This window comes from Yarrowia lipolytica, chromosome 1A (assembly GCF_001761485.1).
Source record: "Yarrowia lipolytica chromosome 1A, complete sequence".
NCBI lineage: Eukaryota > Fungi > Ascomycota > Dipodascomycetes > Dipodascales > Yarrowia > Yarrowia lipolytica.
This window is the reverse complement of record NC_090770.1, coordinates 216,957-235,296: the sequence shown is the minus strand read 5'-3', so window position 1 is coordinate 235,296 and position 18,340 is coordinate 216,957. Positions and strand designations below refer to the sequence as shown.

Here is an 18,340-nt window from a genome sequence, read left to right as displayed (position 1 = left end):
ATAACGTGACTGGATCAACTTTTCGACGATACAAAACTCCAATAAACTGTTTACATACAAATTCCCCTGGCTGATATGCGCCAATGTTTTTGTCCCTCTGCAATACTCCCTGTGCAATTCTTCCTGGCTGTTAACTGGACCGCTGGACAAGTGTGCAACTCACACTCAATTGTCACCGGGTTAACAATTCTCCACATGAATAACACCTCCTTTCTTCTCCTCCTCCTCCTGGATCTGAATCACCGTGCCCGTTTCAGGAACCAGCTTGTGTCCCCGTCTTCCAATCTGGTACCAGGGCAGCGAAAACATCTCATCAATGCTCTCCAAAGACCGTCCAGACACCTCGGGCAGAAAGAACCACGACCAGGCCAGTCCAAGAAGCAACACTCCCGCAAAAAAGAACATGCTGCCATGGTCGGTGATACCAGACCGCATGAACGGAAGCGCCTTGGAGTTGCCGTACTGGTTGGCAAAGTGGAATACCATGATGATTCCCGACGCCAGAGATCTGTGACGAACGGTGTAGATCTCTGCGTTGATCAGATACTGGATCGAATTCCATCCCAGAGCCCACCCGCAGCCAGACAGGTAGATGGCAGCAATGGCGGCTCCTCCAGCCTTCTTCTGGGACGGTGATCGATCTACTCCAACTGTTGCAGGCACAATGGCGAGATAGATGCCAAGGTACAACATGGAGACAAATTGCAGACAGATGCCCGTGTACAAACTTCTTCGGCGTCCAATGGTGTCAATTAGGAACAAGGCACAGCAGATGGCCGAGGTGAACTTGATGACACCCAGAACCGCTGTGTACATCATCTGGTCCGTTTTCGAGGGGATTCCGAGCATGGAGAAGAACTTTGGAGAGTAGACAGTCACAGCATTGGCCCCTGACCACTGTCCCAGGAGCTGTACCATGATTCCCAAAAACAGGCGATATCGATTGGCCTTGGTGGAAACGAGTTCCTTGAGAAGAGACAATATGCTGGTTCCACTGAGCGCCTGCTTCTCTCGCTCAATCTGTTCTCTCACGTCTACAATTTCTCCCTGGACGTAGAGATCGTCCACCGGCAGGTGTCTGATCTTGGATAGTGTCTCCACTGCCAGTTCGTCCTTACCAATCTTCATCAGCCACCGTGGAGACTCGTTGATGAAAAACGAACCAATGAACAAAAGACCTGCAAAAATGAACTGCACAGCAGTCGGCAGCACCCACTGGATTCGGCTGTTTGGAGACATGTGCAAAGTGGTGGAGTAGTTGGCAAAGTACTCCAACATGACGCCGAGATAGACTGAGCCTGAAAAGATGCAAGTGCACAGTCCTCGGACGTTTTTGGGGGCCACTTCAGCCAGATAGGTGGGCCCAACCACCACCGACTGGCCGATTCCAAGTCCCGCCACGAATCGTCCTGCCAATAGTTGTCCTTGAGAGTAGGAAGTCACCTCTATAATGACCCCCACCGTCCACAGAATGATCATCTCTTGCAGACATCTGATTCGTCCAATTCGATCCTGCACAAACATGGCTATCAGAGCCCCTCCAACAGACCCAATCTGCACCATGGCTGTGATGTTGGACAGCTCGTTGGCCTGTTGGTTGGTGGTCTTTGTGGGGTCTTTGAGATTGAATTGACGCTCGAAGGAGGCCTGTGAAGTTGTTCCAGCAATCATGCCTTCGTCCAAACCTCGGGCAGAGCCCAGAAGACCAAAGACAATGACGGAAAGCCATAGTGTCGAGTTAAGAACCTGGCGCGGCTCATTTTTCATGTTCTTCCAGAACATTGTTAAAGTAGTAAATGAATAATTGCTGTAAACCCAGGTGTTGGTTGCAACATTATATATCGATCGACTTTACCGTTACCCCATTTTTTAGCCGGGTTTGCATTGTTTTAGTGCGCTCCAATTGTTGGGGTATGCATGGCTGGGCCCTGCTACTTTTGGAGATCAGTGGTGATTTTGAGACAGAAAAGAGTGTATAACTGTCATCCTGAAGAGCTATAGAATACATTGGTGAACTCCTCGTGTCTATCTTGTTTTTTCCTTATCAAATGAATGCCTTTATCAAATGATGGTCATACTTGTAACCCAGCTTCCCTCCCACAACAGATGTTAGATCAAAGCTGCGTGAGACTAGTAGTCATACTTCCGGGGTAGTTCGAAGATGACGTATAATTCAATTAGGCAATCTTTTCTCTCTCTTTCTTTCGCATCTTTCCAAGTCGAGTTGGCCACTCTTGTTTGCATTCCCTTGTCATGACTGTCACCGTTATAACATTTCGTATAAAACGTCCTTCTCTTCGTAATAATAGCCAAGACTTGAATGACATTCTTTCACTCCTTTAGCCTGTCTACTCGCTCACTCGTTTCTTTAGTAGCCCATGCTTATGTCATTAGCAGCTTTTTGCACGCTACTTTAGCCCGCAAGAAGTCGTCCAGCCAAATAAAAGAGAATGATTGGTCCATGAGTAGCTGCGGGGTAGCGAATTAATGCTAGTGTTGCAGATATTAGCTCGAGAATCCTTCAGTGGATAATACGGTGATTCCGAGAATCCTCATGATGGAGTTTCAGTGGATCTCTGTCGGGCATAACGAGACGTCCGAAGCGCGAGAATAAATACAGGTGAGACAGGAAGTTGTTTTTTAGTGTAACTGATTCCTTTTTATCCAAACGTGCTACCTTTTGCCTGACTTTAGGATGTTTTCATGGGGATTGAATCTCCTCTCGTAGCTCGTAGGCTCCACAATATCATAACAATACGGCTTGTGAAGAAGATAAGACTTGGTAATGTATGAATGAACCAATGTGATACTGGAAGTGTGTCTACAATGCTACATACCTTTATCATATACAGACTTTGCATTAGATACAGATCATTTCTTCCTTGTGTTGTAGGTACATACTCTACCTACTGTAGCTCCTTCTAACAAGCCAATGAATGTCTACAAAGGTGTTTGGCTGTGAATATGAATAATTCGCCAATAATTTTGTTTCCTTGCTTCGAATACACCAAATAAATCAGGTTACTTGCCTCCAACTACTTCAGACTAGGAGCAGGTGTAGAATCAGAATGTGATGTAGACTACTTGTAGGAACATTTGTACAAAAATGAGGTTTAGACTCAAGTACAAACCGGGCGGCCGTACCGTCTCTGGACAGTCATCACCTCCCACTTCAATATTCAGGTCCTATTACCATTTTTTATTCTAATCCGCTCATCAATAATTATTGTAGGCCCCAGAAACAAAAAAACATTCAGTTGCGTGATAAATACCTGACCAACTGGCCCAGAAACTCGTCCAAAACACTTACGGCTTGTCACTCAATACACCAAATCATCTTCTGTCTTCATCACATCTCCTCAAGTCAACTTTTTGTAAGTCAAGACTTTTCTGATGATTAGGCTTAGTCAGCATAAAACAGAATTGCTATCTTTTTTTTTTCATTTTTACAAGAAAATTTCGGGGCGGTTGGTGTAGTGGTAACATATCTGCCTTCCATTGAGTTTGTTAGGCAGGTGTGCCAGGGGTTCAATTTCCCTACCGCTCATTTTTATCATTTTTAAATTTTTTTGAGGTGGTGTGTGTGACTTGTGAAGCTACTGCGGGTTCTTTTGGGTGTCATTCATGGTCGGGATGAGTATATAAATGTTCTATATCATTTTTTTACATTTTTTTATTTTATTTTATTTTATTTTTATGTTGTATTCTCTTTTTGTTAACCCCGGGATCGAGATTAGAGATCTCCAGACTGTGTGCTCAAGCCCCACGTGGGCTTTTTTGTATATGGAGTTGTTTGAGTCGATATTTTGTTTTGGAGAACGAGAATATTGGTGATGAATCTCGTTCAATCAGTTTTTATGGTGTCATTTCATGATACATTCAGACGACATCAAATCAACCCTGTGAGTTAGTTAACAATTAGTTAAAATGAAAGTTGGACTGGGGGTTCATTTTCAGTGTTCCCGATACTCCAGAGAAATGAAGAATAGACGACCTGGTAGACCTGGTTGAATATAGCAGATTTGGGCCTTAACTACTGTTTTTGGTTACGTATTTATGGAGTTCGTGGGGAATAAATAGTTTTTTTGGGGATTAATTTGTTAAGAGTCTAGTTGAACTCAAACCAGTGTCTCAATGGAGAGGTGATCATAATCCGTAAGGAAAGAAATGGATCGTATATTCAATAAATGAGCAAACGAGGTAGTGTAACCAACAGCAGAGTGGTAAGCAGGTAGCTTAGTGTGCCTCTGCTGTCCACCAGGAAATGTATGAGAGTGTCAGACTACTCCAGCTGCCTTACTTGCTGATCCAGAAAAGCTCTACTCTGACCGGTTTTGATCACAAAGGCTCACAAATACAGCCACTCGCTCATGGCTACATTTAATGCTCCCTTCCCAACTCCATATCTTCATATCTCCTCTCCATTTCTTGCTACCGTCATTCCTATCCTTGGCAAGTGGTGAGAACTCTTTTGGGCTCTGGATTATGGTGGAGTCGATCTGCAGTCGATCTTGTGGATACAGAATGTAAAGGGTGGCAGCCAGATGGAAGGAATGCCATAAGCCCTTACAGAATGTACTTGTACAAGAGCAAGTCGTATTGTAATGTAGACGAGTGTAGACGACCGACAGTGTCTATAACCGTACATACATACTCAGATCCAGGATGCAACTACTACAAGAGTAATAGTTCCAGTTTCTCGTTGATACTTGTACGAGTAATTCCGTATTGATCCGATCACAACTATGTACAAATCTGTATTCCTACTCCTACTCCTACAACTACATACTGTACAAGTACTGTACCACCCAGCAACCGCCTACTCAGTCACCAACCCGGCCCGAATCTGTGCCGACAGTATACAGACGTAGCAGACAACTGCAGCTGGTCAAGCGGATTGTGCATTAATTGATGCTACTGTTAGGGTCCACCAATCACGATGCAGGAATAGTCATCGCGCTTTCTTTTGCCAAACGTAATGGCCCAAAAAGTTCAGATAGCGCTCGGGGTGCGTTGTCATTTTCCTGCCTGCCTCTTTATGCTCCGAAACAGCGTGGTTCCTATATGTCCAGACTGGTTTTTGGTGTCCCTGGCTCGCCGATAGTATAGTGCCGTGCAACGTTTGTAGCAACGTTCGTTGTAGTCGAGTTTAGACCGCAGGTTGCCGTCCTGACGCCGAAGAAGACGCTCCCGGGCGCCCGCCGCAGCTTCGGCCGCCCAGCGAATTCCCCGGGTTTGGTAGACTCGCAGCTCCCGAGTTTTTCCCGCTAATCTGGGCCCAGGGAGAAGCGGAGTTTGGGCCCTTCTAACCAGCACCTAAAATGCACCTCAAAGACAGCCGGAAGCCAGTACGTATGCGTGTGGGCTGCGCGGGAGCCGGCGAGGCCTGTTAGGCACGCTCGGCAAACTGCCCCAAAGGAGCACGAGCCGCAAATCATCTTTTAAATCCGGCCCAGAGTTTCAAACATCTCAGAAATGCATCCAACCTAGATACAGAGTTTGTCGGCTAGCTGCAGCCGCCAACAAACGTCTTTCAACGGCAGTCGACCGGTCTGAATTAGCCTAGCGGGGATAACGACTGAATTGGAGGCGTTGGAGGCGTTGGAGGCGTTAAAGAGTGTTGAAGAGTGTTGATGAGCTGCGTATCCGTCGCGTTATCCGTCCGTTATCCGTCCGTCACGTTATCCGCCCAAACGATCACTGGAATGAAACACCCCTGTAGACTATACAAGAGTGCTATGAATGAACGGCACCAGCAACGACACAACCAGGGCGGCTCCGGATGGTCCCATTCTCAGATGCCTTGTTGAAACACTAGTTTAGGGGTTACTGACATTACTGTAGCTGTGAAATCAGACTACTGTATGTACTTGTAGTACGGAATGTACGTGTGTTCTACGTACTAGTAACAATACATACTATAGCTATAGCCACCGGATCGTGACATAACTCTGAAGGTGTCAGTTCTAGATACATCCGCTTGTGGAATGGTCTCTGCATATATCATGAGCGTACTATCGCATGTACATGTCTGCTTGTTCAATACCCTGCTCGCCATGTGTCCAACTCGCTCAGCTCCACACAATCTGTCGTCGAACGAGGATTGTACCGTTATTGTAAGATCGATGGTGGGTGTGATGTGTATTGTACTCGTATTGTACTCGTATATCTACCTGTCCCTACTATACCATCACAGTAAGTCCGTAAAAGATACCCTAGACGAATACGAGTAGACGGTCTCAGACTCGACAAATCTCCATAGCCGTATTCTCATCTCAATAGCCATCTCATCTCTCGATATCCATTCTCCATCCCCACTCCATACCACTACCACAATCACGGACCACAATCACGGTAGGAAACACTGGAGTACATACTGTACTTGTACATCTGTAGCACTGTGTATCTACAGCGGGGTACAGAATGCCCACCATCTTCTATACAACCCTGTACGTCCGCCGCACTGCTCATCTCTATCGCCACCTGAAACGATGTCTCGCCGCTATCGCCACATCCCAGAATAGCTATCGTTCCAAAAAGGAGATCACAACCTCTAAAGCCCACTGTATTCCTCACCCTAACATAATCGGACCCAAAAGCAAACATTATACACCCAAAGAATCAAAATATCTCTCTCTCTTACCTATAAATTAATGCATATGCTTGTGTTATTGTGTGGACCGGTCCCGTGCGTCGTAAACAACGTCAAAACGTCGACCAGTTCCAGTTGGCAGGCACAGACCCAACCTCAATGTCCTGGGTCTGCGGCTGCTGGCCCTGAGGCCCCGCGCCACCCTCCATCTTAGAAGGCATCTGACGCATGGGACCAGTGGCCTTGAAACGCTGGCGCGCGGCAGCAGACGGCGAGTCAAAAGAACGTAGATGGGCGCCACCAGCGCCACCAGCGCCATTGGCGGCAGCTCCTCGAGCCTTGCCAGCTACACCGGAAACCTCCTCCCACGCGGCAGCGCTACTGCTGCCCCAGCCCAAAGTCTCCTCCAGCCGTCGACTCACGCTCATAACATGCTCGTTAAAGTCCTGAGCACACATGTCGCACGATCGCGAAAGGTAACCCTGGCTGTTGAAGTTGCAGTGCTGGTCCAGCCGCAGCGAGTACGACGAGTGCTGTCCACAGAAGACGTCTCCACACCGTCGGCAGTGATGCCGTCGCTCAAAGAAGGTAAACGGCACATCACAGATGGCACACCCGGGACGAGCGTCGTCGGGCTTCCAGTGAGACCGGCGAGGGGGACCAGTGACGGGCGCGTCCATGAGAATCTCGTGCACGGTCTCTCCGTAATCGGAAAGAGGAGACGTGGACAGAGTCATGTTCTGTGTTCGCAGCACTGCGGGGACGTACATGGGCGTCTTGGGGGTGTGCAGCTGCTTGGGGGGAGCCATGGTCGAAATAGACGACTCATTGCTACACACTCGGTGCAGCTTATGGGAGGTGGCAGGAGCCGACGCCGAAATCTCGTCCTCGTAGGCGAAATCGTAGGGACGCGAGCTACCAGGTGCACCGGCAATGGCGGTGGCAGCCTTGACGGCAGCCGCGGCCATAGATCCTCCGTTGGCTCCTCCGAGACTGCCATTAGGTGCAGCAGATGTCGGGGTGCCTCCGTTGGTGGCCTCGGCGCCAGGCACGCCAGCGGCACTGCCCATGGGAGCTCCATTCACCTCAGCCTCGTGCGCAAGAGCCTCGTCGAAATCAAACTTGGCCAGTGCGGGCTGGTACTGTCGCAGCCGCTGCTTGCGGTTGACGGGGGGAAGCAGCAGGTCGATGGACGAGTTGGCCTTGGCCAGACCCTCCTGGGCAGCAATCTGCCGCCGAATGTGCGACTCCTGGATGTTGGATGCAGACGAGTGTCTTCGGACGCCAAGGTCGGCGGCCGCCTGGTCGACGGCGTTTTCCTCAGCTTCGGCGGCGAGCTCGTTCAGCCGGTTGTGCGATGTGAAGGTGAACTGGGCGCCAATCTCCACCGACGACGCCAACGAGGGAGGCAGGGTGGAGGCCGGGGTCTGGATGGCACTCTGGGGGTTGCTGAATCCGGTTCGCACCGTCAGCGAGGGCGGGCCATTCGAGGGGGCCTTGTCATATTGCTGGTGCTGCTGCGACTGCTGGGTAGTGTCATTACGGGGGTCGTGCTGCTGACGCTGCTGCTGCAGGTGTTTGTCGTGCTGCTGGAGCTGGACCTTGCCGGGCGAGCGCTTGTCGCTGGGACGGCGCGCAAACGGCTTGGGGTCGTCGTTGTTCAGGGACGCGGTGGGGCGCCGCATCTGGGTCGGCGACGTTGTGCTGCTGAAGGACGAGAAGGCCGAGGTGGTGGGGGTGCCCTTGTCAGCCGACAGCTTGCGGATGGCCTGTTTGGCGAAATGCATGTCGGTCTTGGCTGTGGCGGTTCCCGCGGCGCCCTTGCCGTCGGTGAGCGTGGTGGGCGAGAGAGTGGTTGCGGCGGTGTCGGAGGAGTTGGAGTTGGAGTTGGACTGGGACGACGACGTTTCTGAGTTGTCCGAGTTGGACGAGTTGGACGAGTTGTTGCGCTGGCGCAGGTGTTGCGACACGGACGCCACGTGGTCGGAGTTGGCGGCGGTGGCGGCGGTGGAGGTCACCGCGTTTCCGGCCCTGTTGCCCGCCTCTCCCACCGTGTTGTTGGTTGTGAAGGTGGCTGCGGCGGCCGTTGCGGTTGTGTCGGGGGCGCTTGCGCCTGTTTCTGTGTTTGTCGCCATGTCAATGTTGTTAGTTGATGTTTGTGTTTGTGGGGTGGGTGTTGTTTGTGTCGCCTGTGTTGCTTGTGTCGCTGTCTGTGTCTGTGTCTGTGTCTGTGTCGCTGTTTGGGTCGCTTCTTTCAGGGTCTGTGTCTGTGTCGTTGTCGCCTCTTTCAGGGTCTCTGACTGTGTCTCTGTCTGTGTCGCCGTCTGTGTCGGCTCCACCTGAGCACCGTAAATATCCGACCGAACGGGATAACTATCAATAGTAGTCATGATGATGGAAGAATCGGAATGATGAAGGTGGAAGAAGACTTACGATAGACGTGCGGTGAGAGGTGGATGCACTGAGACCTAAGGAGATTAGAGTTTGGCCTTTGTGTCAGCGTGCAGGAGGACAAAAGCCTAAATTGCACCCCGCTGATTGGCCCGCAGCGGCAACATGGGGCGGGCGAGCGAGTGGACTTTTGGGGCAGGGAAAAAAAGCCCTTGAGAAAAGGGCCACTTTTGGCGGTATTCTGCGGTCCACGTGACCCGTCTCCGCACGCTCGGGGGCCTTTCCGCGGCAAATCCCGGATTTATTGCTCTCTCTCTCAAAGTCAAATGGCAACTTTACCATAGTAATCTCAAACCGTATGGACTAGTTGTAAGAGGTGAGAGAGGTGACGTTGCTGTCTGGGGGAAAGGAGGAGACCGATTGGGGTGGAGAAGGAGGCGGAGACAAGAAGAAACGGAGGAGATCCGGCATCCGAGATCCGATATCCATATCCATATCCGGTTCCGCTTACTAAGCCGCCGTTGCCGTTTCCCTTCGCCGTCTGAACTCCATTCCTCTGACGCCGTTGAGACTGCAGCATTACACATATCCGATACCTTCGTCGGAGAGAGTTACGGAGATACGGAGCAACCGTGCGGTCATCGAGGACGGGCTTTGCCACCGTTGTGAGTGAGCGAGTAATTGTACGAGTAGTTGTATGATACGTCGTAGTTGTATATTATATATTGTACTTGGCTTGGTACGTAGTTCAACACTATCTAGCGTAGCGGAGATAATTACGACATGAGTAGATTACACGTATGTACTGAACAGAATATGTACAATACCGGCTGTATGCGAGGAAGAGAGCGTTGAGTGGAGTCGAGTTTTCGAGTTATTTAGTGGTTGTGAGTTGTACATTGATTATCCAGATGTACATTGATTATCCAGTTGTTTATTGGTTGAATCGTCCTTTGGAGGAATCGTCTATGGTTGAGTCGTTCGTTGGTTGTTGAACTGTTCATTGGTTGACGTTCTGAATGGTTCATTACTCAATAAACACTCTCGTACTCATATCGTATCGTACATACATAGTCGCAACACGCTCTTTACTCCATTAATGACGCAACTACTACCGTTACGTTGGTCTGCGATACTTGTACATGCCTACTCGCTCACTCACGCACTCACTCATTTCAACTCCCTCTCGACTCCGTTCAACTCCTAAAAACATATCAGCCATAGACTCGAATATCTGCGGATCACCAGCAACCAACTTCCCGTCTCCCGACTCTCCCCCATCTTGGACCCACCAAAAGCAACGTTGCGGGTCTCTTTCCGTCGTATCGTTCTCGCTGTTCTCGCCCTTCTGGCTCCAACTCATTCGACGGTGATTGGAAATATGGACTTGGCAGCAACCTTAATCGGTAACTCTAATCTGCGCCAAAATATTATCTCTCCAACCCTTTTGTAAATAGTCTTTTGTATTTCGATCCAGCTCTGGAATTAACCTTTTGCGGCCATGATGTACCCTGTCTACGTACCTACAGAATACTGGTGTAACTCGCCTGTCTCAACATTACCGCACAGCTGCAAAACCGTCCATATCGCGCGGGAAAGAATGCTCTACCACCTTTGTCGTTTCCATCGCTTAATTTGGCCGTTTTGAATGTCTGACCTCCATTGAAAAAAGACAAGTGCGAGTAGTGAATAGCGTACGTACGTACTTGTACCAAAAAACAAGTAAAAGTGCGAATATCGCTTGTATCGTACGTTCCAATGTCGTACATACTTGTACCGCAGAATCAAATCATACTCGCCGTAAATCGCATACACCTCGGCCCTCTGGAAACCGTTTGTACCCAAACGCACATTATACGTCGACATGCAGACCCACAGTCGCGTGCCCTTGTGGGTCCAACCCTAACCCTAATACTTATTTTGGGGTCAACCCTCGACCCTGAGACCCGATTTGGACCTACCCTAATATGCACCGCCCGATTCCGCCTCAACCCACCTCCTAGCATGTTCTCTGCATACATGTGAAATACGTTGCACAAAAATATATGCTACCACGTTCCAATTTGGGACACGACAGGTGTCCAATTGGGGTCAAAGTTGCTGTCCATGGAGTACAGAAACGAGCATGTACATGGCACATTTGCATTTTTAATTGCATTTTTAACTGCATTTTTAATTTGCATTTCTTGCCAATCCAATTAGACAAAGTGGACGTAAGAAGGGGTAAAATTAGAACTACTCGTTAGAACTACTGGTAGTCGTAGAACACCAATATTGGGCGTTATAGGACCACAATTGGTGTGGTTTTTTTGCCCTAATATTTGAGCCAATTCAACCTCATTGACCAATTGACCTGGTCCGCCTTCCTCAACTTTTGACCGTTCCGTGGATATTCCATTTTCCCGTCCAATTTTTTTTTAATCCCCAAAATACGCCCATTTTCCACACCACTCAACAAGTTACCCTACCACGTTAATTAGGCTTAGGATATGCACGATAACCTAAGATTCTTTATTGCCAATGTTGATTATCGAATACCGGCAGAAACATAAATAGAATTTATAATGTGTAAAATAAAAACAAAACATAAAAAAATATAAATAAAATAAAAAAAAATAAAATAAAAATAAAAATAAAATAAAAAATAAATAAAAAATTAAATAAAAAAAAATAAAAATAAAAATAAAAATAAAAGGAAAAGGAAAAGTAAAAGGAAAAGTAAAAGTAGAAGTAAAAAAAGTAAACCTGACACTCACCACCATCTTAGCCTATCCCTAATATAGCCACATCTACCCTAATTTTTTACATCTACCCTAATACATCGAAATCCCTTTTGACGGCCCCCAAACGGACACATTCTTGGACTGGAACCCAGCCCAGCCTATTTCCTTTTTTGCCGTATGCATGTTACCCCTATTTACTGAGTACCCTTGGAACGGTCAACCCTAACCTAGCCTTGTTTGGCATACGTAAGCGAGGTTGGCGGGGTTAGTAAGCGAGGTGGCGGGTTGGAGAGTGGCTCGGTATTTTTCCCTTTTTTCCCCCTTTTTTTTGGTTGAAAATCGTACAATCAGAATCATTCCACTGCATGTACAAACAATCATAGACGCACATTGTACTTGTGCTTGTACGTACAACGAACCTGTCAAAATGTCAATGCAGCGGTCAGGCAGTTTTTCACCCTATTTTTTCAGCCTGTCGGAGTTCCGTCTTCTGCGTCGGACATTTCGGTGCTCAGATATGGACCCCGCCATTCGTTGAATATATATTTTTTCTTTTTGCATTCTTAATTCTAATTATTTCATAAATCTGCTTTTATTACCATTAAATAAACGCCAATGGCATCACCGGTGTTTACTAAGCCAATTATCTCTTATTCAATTCAACAAATGGTCAACCAGACAGAACACAATCAAAAATTTAAAAAAAAATTAAAACAAACACTAAAACAAAAAAAATACAAACCACCTCATTGGCGCACGAAAAACGGCTTGAAAGGCTGAAACGGCTGAAAAGTTGAAGACTCTGATTCGACTATATGTCAGCACGTTGGGCTGCCCGTCATGTACATACAGCTATATACTCGTACTTGTTGAAACCCAACTTTAGTTCCGAAGCAATTGAACCAAAACAATAATTTTCTGTATAAATAGCCATTAAATCAAAACAAATCGTGATTCTCGTCATTTTGATCCCCATATTGAATTGTCTCCGTTGATTTTGTGCGTTTTTTTTGTGCGGCATAAATCGGTGCAGTATGTGATGTAAGTAATTGTACTTGTACTTGTACATACTTGTACCTGCACTTGAACTATCCTGTCCTGAAATGCCATCGTTAATGCGTCCATTTTTTCATAAGCTGCAAACTTGCATGCAAAGTTGTTCTCTGTCTCTCTCAATGAGATCAGATATCTGCTTGTAATCTCTACATGTGGTTGTGCTTGTACGGGTGTGCTTACCAGGGTTCTTTCGAATAGTACAGTCTGTACTATAGCAGAATCTGCCAGAGGAATGCTGCAAGTATGAAAACACTACCATTCGAACCGCAAAGCCTGGGAAAGTACTCAGATATCAGTTGTGTCCACCTCAAATTTACTGCTATCTTTTTGTCTACAAACGTACGGGCTGTATCTTGTCCGGGATGTAAGATGTTGCTGTTGGTAAGGATTTTTAGTAGAGATTTTGAAAATTAAAGACACCAAAAGATTCAAGAGATCAAGGGCTCTAGATTGATACCATGATTATACAACTTGGATAAATTTCTGATGATTTTTTTCGACATCAAGTTTGAGTCCAGATTGGTTTATTGAGTGAATATATGTTTCTGTGGCACGTAATAAATATTCTATGAAGGTGGTGTTTCTACAATGCTTTAGTATATACAGTACAAGAGATGGGATTGTAAATTTCAGAGATCTGAGCAGTTCCATTCTTTTTTTATACTATTCAAATGAGGGCTATGTTATCTTTCTCTGTTTTTCAGATAAATTTTAGTTGGAGCTTAGTTAGAGTTTAGTTATGATTTAGTTATGATTTAGTTATGATTTAGTTACGATTTAGTTGACATACAATCCAAGCATTGTCTGAGAATCACACTGTCACGATACAAATATGACTAAAAAGCGGAGATATGCAAATATAAACATTTTCAAACGACAAATATAAACTAAAAGACACTTTCTAGCTCTCCCAATACCCCTACTTGCACTAGACGGGTGTTATCAGCACCCCTAGGCTACTGGTATGATATTTGTCTTCCTTTCAAAATATCGTCATAGAAAGACCCACAAATAAATCACCTCACGTCTTTACTTCATCTCTGTGACTATCTGACCCCAATTTTCAAGTATCCAATCATATTAAGCAGATCTATAGCTTTTATACCGGTCTTCCTATAGCAACCGCCCACACGTCTTGCTAGTCTATTATGGGCGTATCAGTCAGTCATATGTCACTGGAGGGTATTACAGTGCAAATACGACTACTTAAGAATACGATACAGTACTGTACCTGTACTTGTAGCTCTCTGAAGTCCGATACTGGCACCAGTATGAATACTCATAGTTAGGCGAACGCTGTGTTTCCCAGTGACAAGGCGAGGAAGATGTTGCTACACCAGTCACCGAGTTCTTCCACTATAGTTTCAAAATGGAATGGGCAACCAGCGGTTGACTTCTGGACTTGATCACCACTGTGAACACTGTAAGACGTGTTCGATAAGATACAGTACAGAGAGTAGACGACACCTATCCTAGAAGGCAACAATATGTCTGGGTTATTGTGGACAGGATATCGAAGATGTGCCATCTCATCCTGTAGAAGGAGTACCGAATGCAGAACTAGCCAACCTGTATCCGGACCGAGTTGTCTGTACACTGTACATACTGTACTGTGCCATACAATTTCCCGTACTGTCTTCAAAACAGCCACTCCGTGACGCCATGTCTGAACTTGGATTGTCTACAATATCCAGACCACAACAACCGCGAAAACCACCTCGAAAACCACCCCCGAAACAAAATTTGTTCCAGCGCCATTGGAAACAACTCCATTGAGAGCACCCTTAGCATACTCCACATACGACTTGCCATGGTCCCTATTGCCAAAGGCCGAAGAAGCGTCCCACATCATGACTCCTCCAAAAGAAGTGTGGTTCAGTAGCTTCTGAATGTACCGTGTGAGCACAGGGACTCCGACGTAGCCCGTGTCTGCAGATTTACGACTTGCGGGCACGCCCAGAAACACCTTCATGTGTTTATTGGCTGCCCTAGTCTGTGCAAAGTCTGCCCATTGGTCAAAATTGAAGTTTTTGGGCTCGTCAAGACCGCAGTCGTTGTTGTAGAACTGCACAAAGGCGAAATCAACTTCTGACTGCTCCAGGGCTTGAGTAATCCATTCGTCGGGAAAAGGACATTGAGGAGCCGCAGACACATAGTACATCTTGGAAGTGTCGGTGGCATACAGCACTCTCAATCTGTTGACGAGATCTCCATACCCCACGGGATCTCCGTGTTCGATATCGAGATCGAAGCCGTCAATAATCACGTTTCCAAATGGTCGTTGTACTGACGCGTTCTTTCCGCCCCCAAATGTGTCCCACAGCTGTCCAGCCAGTGTTTCTCCATCGGCGCCAGAGTCCAGGCCATACTGTCCTGATTCTCCTCCCAGTGAAATGAGAACTTTTCGTCCCAGCGACTGACAGATTGAAATTTCGCCTCCCAGACTTGTCATGGGTCCTTCATAGCTCACCGCCATCTCTCCCGTTCCGTTGGTTTGTTTGCCAGAAAACGAGTCGAGGAAAGAAACCACGTAAATGTCGGCAGAGTTGGACCGACAGTAGGTGGACAGAGGCAGTTGGGTTCCAGCCTGGTCCTGGCCCCAATAGAGCGCGATGTTGGTGTTTGAACTTGAGTTGAACATGAGGAGAGAGGGGGTTGAGAGTGGGAGTGGATGGAGAGGAGTTTTCAGCGCCTGTTTCAGCGCTTCTTGTTCAGCGCTTCTTGCATAGATTGAAACTTCGAACTGTCTACACTTGCCAATAGCAGTAAGAAGAAGCAACTAGACAGTTGATTGGAGGGATACCACGGGGACTGACCTCTGTTCATTCAATCGACTATCCGAGTCAATGGAGAAGAGACGAAAACCACAAACGTCAAAGAGGTTGTTGCAATCTTGTTGAAATCTCATAATTGTGTTGAAGATAGCAGATATCATCTGGTTGGTTCCTCAAAGTCATAAGAAGGACCTGCTGATCGTAGACGAAATGTAGATAGTATCTGCTGATCTAGAATCTCTTCCTGGTGAATGAGCAAGCACTCTTCTGATATGACACTTCTGGTTGGCACTATCGGAACGTGGTGTTAGTAGTTACATAACTATATCTAACAAATCATACATATAGTCTTTATTGCAATAGTTCTATATACAGTTTTTTGTATTATTCTCCTCAGAGAAGTTATAATTAATGGATGTAGAATATATATATAGAGTTTGTTGTATTATGTATTATGTTTTGGTTTTTTAGAATAAAAATCTATTTGTGACTCCATAAAGTACGGAAAACGACTATGCGACGTCAATGTAGGTGAAATATTGACATCGCCTACTTATTTTAACCCAATCAAACTGGTCAAAATCAAAAACAGGAGAAATATATAAAAATTCGTCTTTTCCAGAAAAAAAATAAAGTGCTCGTATGTGGCAGATTAGATACGAACCTAATGCATACTCTCAATATGTGCTGTAAATGAGGAGAACCCATCATCACCAGAATGTCCAACCTAGTGAGACATCGCCACCGTCTCAAGAAGAAGGGGCTCAATTGGCTGGATTTCTACGACCCGATTTCCGACAGCCACGCTTCCAAACAACTCATTTGGACGTTCTGGAACTACGGACTGATCGAGAAGAGGAATCCAAGGGAGATTGTCAACACGATTGCCCGTTTGTATCTTCAGAGGTATCCACGACGATTCCGAGATACTAACGAGATATCAACAAAAGTCTACGAAGTCATTGTAGCGTGTATCAAGAGAATGGAACGAAAGCCGCCGGGATTCCCACACACTCTGCCGGCCTTCTGCACAGTTGCACTGCTCAAAAGAATCGTCCAAAAACACAGACGGAAAGGCGGAGTTTACCCTTTTGAGTATCTGAACTGGACAAAGGAGCTGAGGGAGGTTTTAGACTGCTTAGATGCCATGGAAATTGAGGTTGTGAAGCCAGTCTTCGCTTTGAACGAGTACTATCAGGATACTGCTCTGGAACTTCTGGCTGAACGGTACCCTCACCGCTCTAAACAGGAATGGGGTTGGCTGGGAAGAAAATGGTGGAGTCAGGCTGTTCGTCGATATGGACAGATACCTCTACCCGCGGTGGAGAACCAGCTTGTGGAGGAGTACATGGAACATTTTAAACAGGGATATCCTGAGGCCTATCGGAAGAAGCCCCTGTATACTCCTGTTCATGACAGAATACTTGCTGCGGCTTATATGGCTCAAAACAGGTACAGACCAGGTTCTGGGGAGGCACGTGTACGAAGACTGATTCATGTGAGGTTCCCTCATAGAAGCGAAGAAAGCTGGCAGTTGTTGATGGACACTGCCATCTCGTCTTTTCTGTTGGACTTTCCCTTTGCTCAATGTTATGATGATGCTATTTGGATCTCTTATTATCGTTATTTGGGCAATGTTAGTATCGAAGCTGTGGACAGGAGGGTGCAAGAGAGGTTGGGGGAGGAAGAACAGAGTGAGGGATAGCAGAGTGGTGAGGAAGGGCAAGAGAAGGACTAAAAAGATCAGGCATCTGAATATTTGGTTCTAGGAGGGGATGTACTGTACATTACTTGCAGTAGGTACAACACTCGTACTCGTACACACAAAACAGACTCTCCCTCATGTCAACTTTCGAGGTGAGTAAACTGACCACGGAATTCAAGGAGATAATGAAGTTTTGTGATTTACGAGCATTAATGGACACGAGGATTGTTAGCTTTGTCTCTAGCACTTGTCATATTAGCAACTGTACTACAGTATATAGTAATAGTCTCTGCTCTCTCTATCTTCCCGTCTATGAGTTGAGATCTTCAGGAAAATATTGAAATGTATCGATTATGTATGGTATCAGATATACTACAAGAGCACATCTACCTGTAGAACAATTTCGTTCTTGCACTCGTGGTTCCTGGTCAAAAACATTATATCGGCTGAATGGTCGAATCAGCCTTACGATACGACTTGAGCTTGCGGACTCACATCGGAAGAGGTACAGTGAAAAGGGTATATATAGTACAGTACAAATTAATGTATCTATATCGTCTCAATTGCCTTTATGGGCACTATCTATTGAGACATTGATCAACCACCTTTTTCATACAATTTTTGTCTTATTCGGGCCGCCCAAGTCCGATGTCTGATGATGCTGATTAGGCAGACTAGTGCATGATAATGTATCACCACTCGCCCTGGAAAGATTAGTCATTCGGAAAGGTAGCTAAACCGCTTTATGTTAGTCATAGAAAATGTAGCTAAACCACCTGTGTTTGGTGTCACTGTAACTCTTCTTGAACGTTGACCTCATTCGACTTTGATGCTCACAGCTGCTCAATTGTTGATTGGTCTAGGGCGATTGCATTCGCCTGGCGCTAATGCCTTTGTCTATACAACCCGTTGGCCTCGTCGTCGTCCGAATTAGTACTTCACCACTGGGTTACTGGTCTACGGAGAATCGGCGTCCCGAGAACTTCTAACGTGGTATTCCATCGAATTTCATTTACCAGATCAGTATTCTACCACCACGACGCCCATAGTCTAGTTGAATGGAGTAACCCAATGGCGTTGTGCCTTTTCGTCTGTTATA

General features: G+C 46.5%; 5 protein-coding genes and 1 non-coding gene across 6 annotated transcripts; 3 read left to right on the top strand and 3 right to left on the bottom strand.

The window, feature by feature from the left end:
• Positions 1-180: 180 nt before the first annotated feature.
• Positions 181-1,782, bottom strand: YALI1_A02335g (uncharacterized protein; the record flags this gene model as incomplete). The annotated part of the gene is made up of 1 exon (XM_499669.2): positions 181-1,782. The coding sequence occupies one exon, from the start codon at positions 1,780-1,782 to the stop codon at positions 181-183; it is 1,602 nt and encodes a 533-aa protein (XP_499669.2).
• A 1,680-nt stretch (positions 1,783-3,462) lies between these two features.
• Positions 3,463-3,547, top strand: YALI1_A02318r. Its single transcript has one exon. It is a non-coding gene; the product is annotated as a tRNA-Gly (tRNA).
• A 1,364-nt stretch (positions 3,548-4,911) lies between these two features.
• On the top strand, positions 4,912-5,271 carry YALI1_A02301g (uncharacterized protein; the record flags this gene model as incomplete). The annotated part of the gene is made up of 2 exons (XM_068281614.1): positions 4,912-5,103; positions 5,149-5,271. 2 exons carry the CDS (start codon positions 4,912-4,914, stop codon positions 5,269-5,271), a joined length of 315 nt encoding a protein of 104 aa, XP_068137715.1.
• Positions 5,272-6,705: 1,434 nt separating this feature from the next.
• On the bottom strand, positions 6,706-8,982 carry YALI1_A02263g (uncharacterized protein; the record flags this gene model as incomplete). The annotated part of the gene is made up of 1 exon (XM_499668.3): positions 6,706-8,982. One exon carries the CDS (start codon positions 8,980-8,982, stop codon positions 6,706-6,708), a length of 2,277 nt encoding a protein of 758 aa, XP_499668.3.
• A 5,461-nt stretch (positions 8,983-14,443) lies between these two features.
• YALI1_A02198g (uncharacterized protein) lies at positions 14,444-15,403 on the bottom strand (the record flags this gene model as incomplete). Its single annotated transcript, XM_499667.3, has 1 exon — positions 14,444-15,403. One exon carries the CDS (start codon positions 15,401-15,403, stop codon positions 14,444-14,446), a length of 960 nt encoding a protein of 319 aa, XP_499667.3.
• An 851-nt stretch (positions 15,404-16,254) lies between these two features.
• Positions 16,255-17,241, top strand: YALI1_A02190g (uncharacterized protein; the record flags this gene model as incomplete). The annotated part of the gene is made up of 1 exon (XM_068281613.1): positions 16,255-17,241. One exon carries the CDS (start codon positions 16,255-16,257, stop codon positions 17,239-17,241), a length of 987 nt encoding a protein of 328 aa, XP_068137714.1.
• Positions 17,242-18,340: the final 1,099 nt, after the last annotated feature.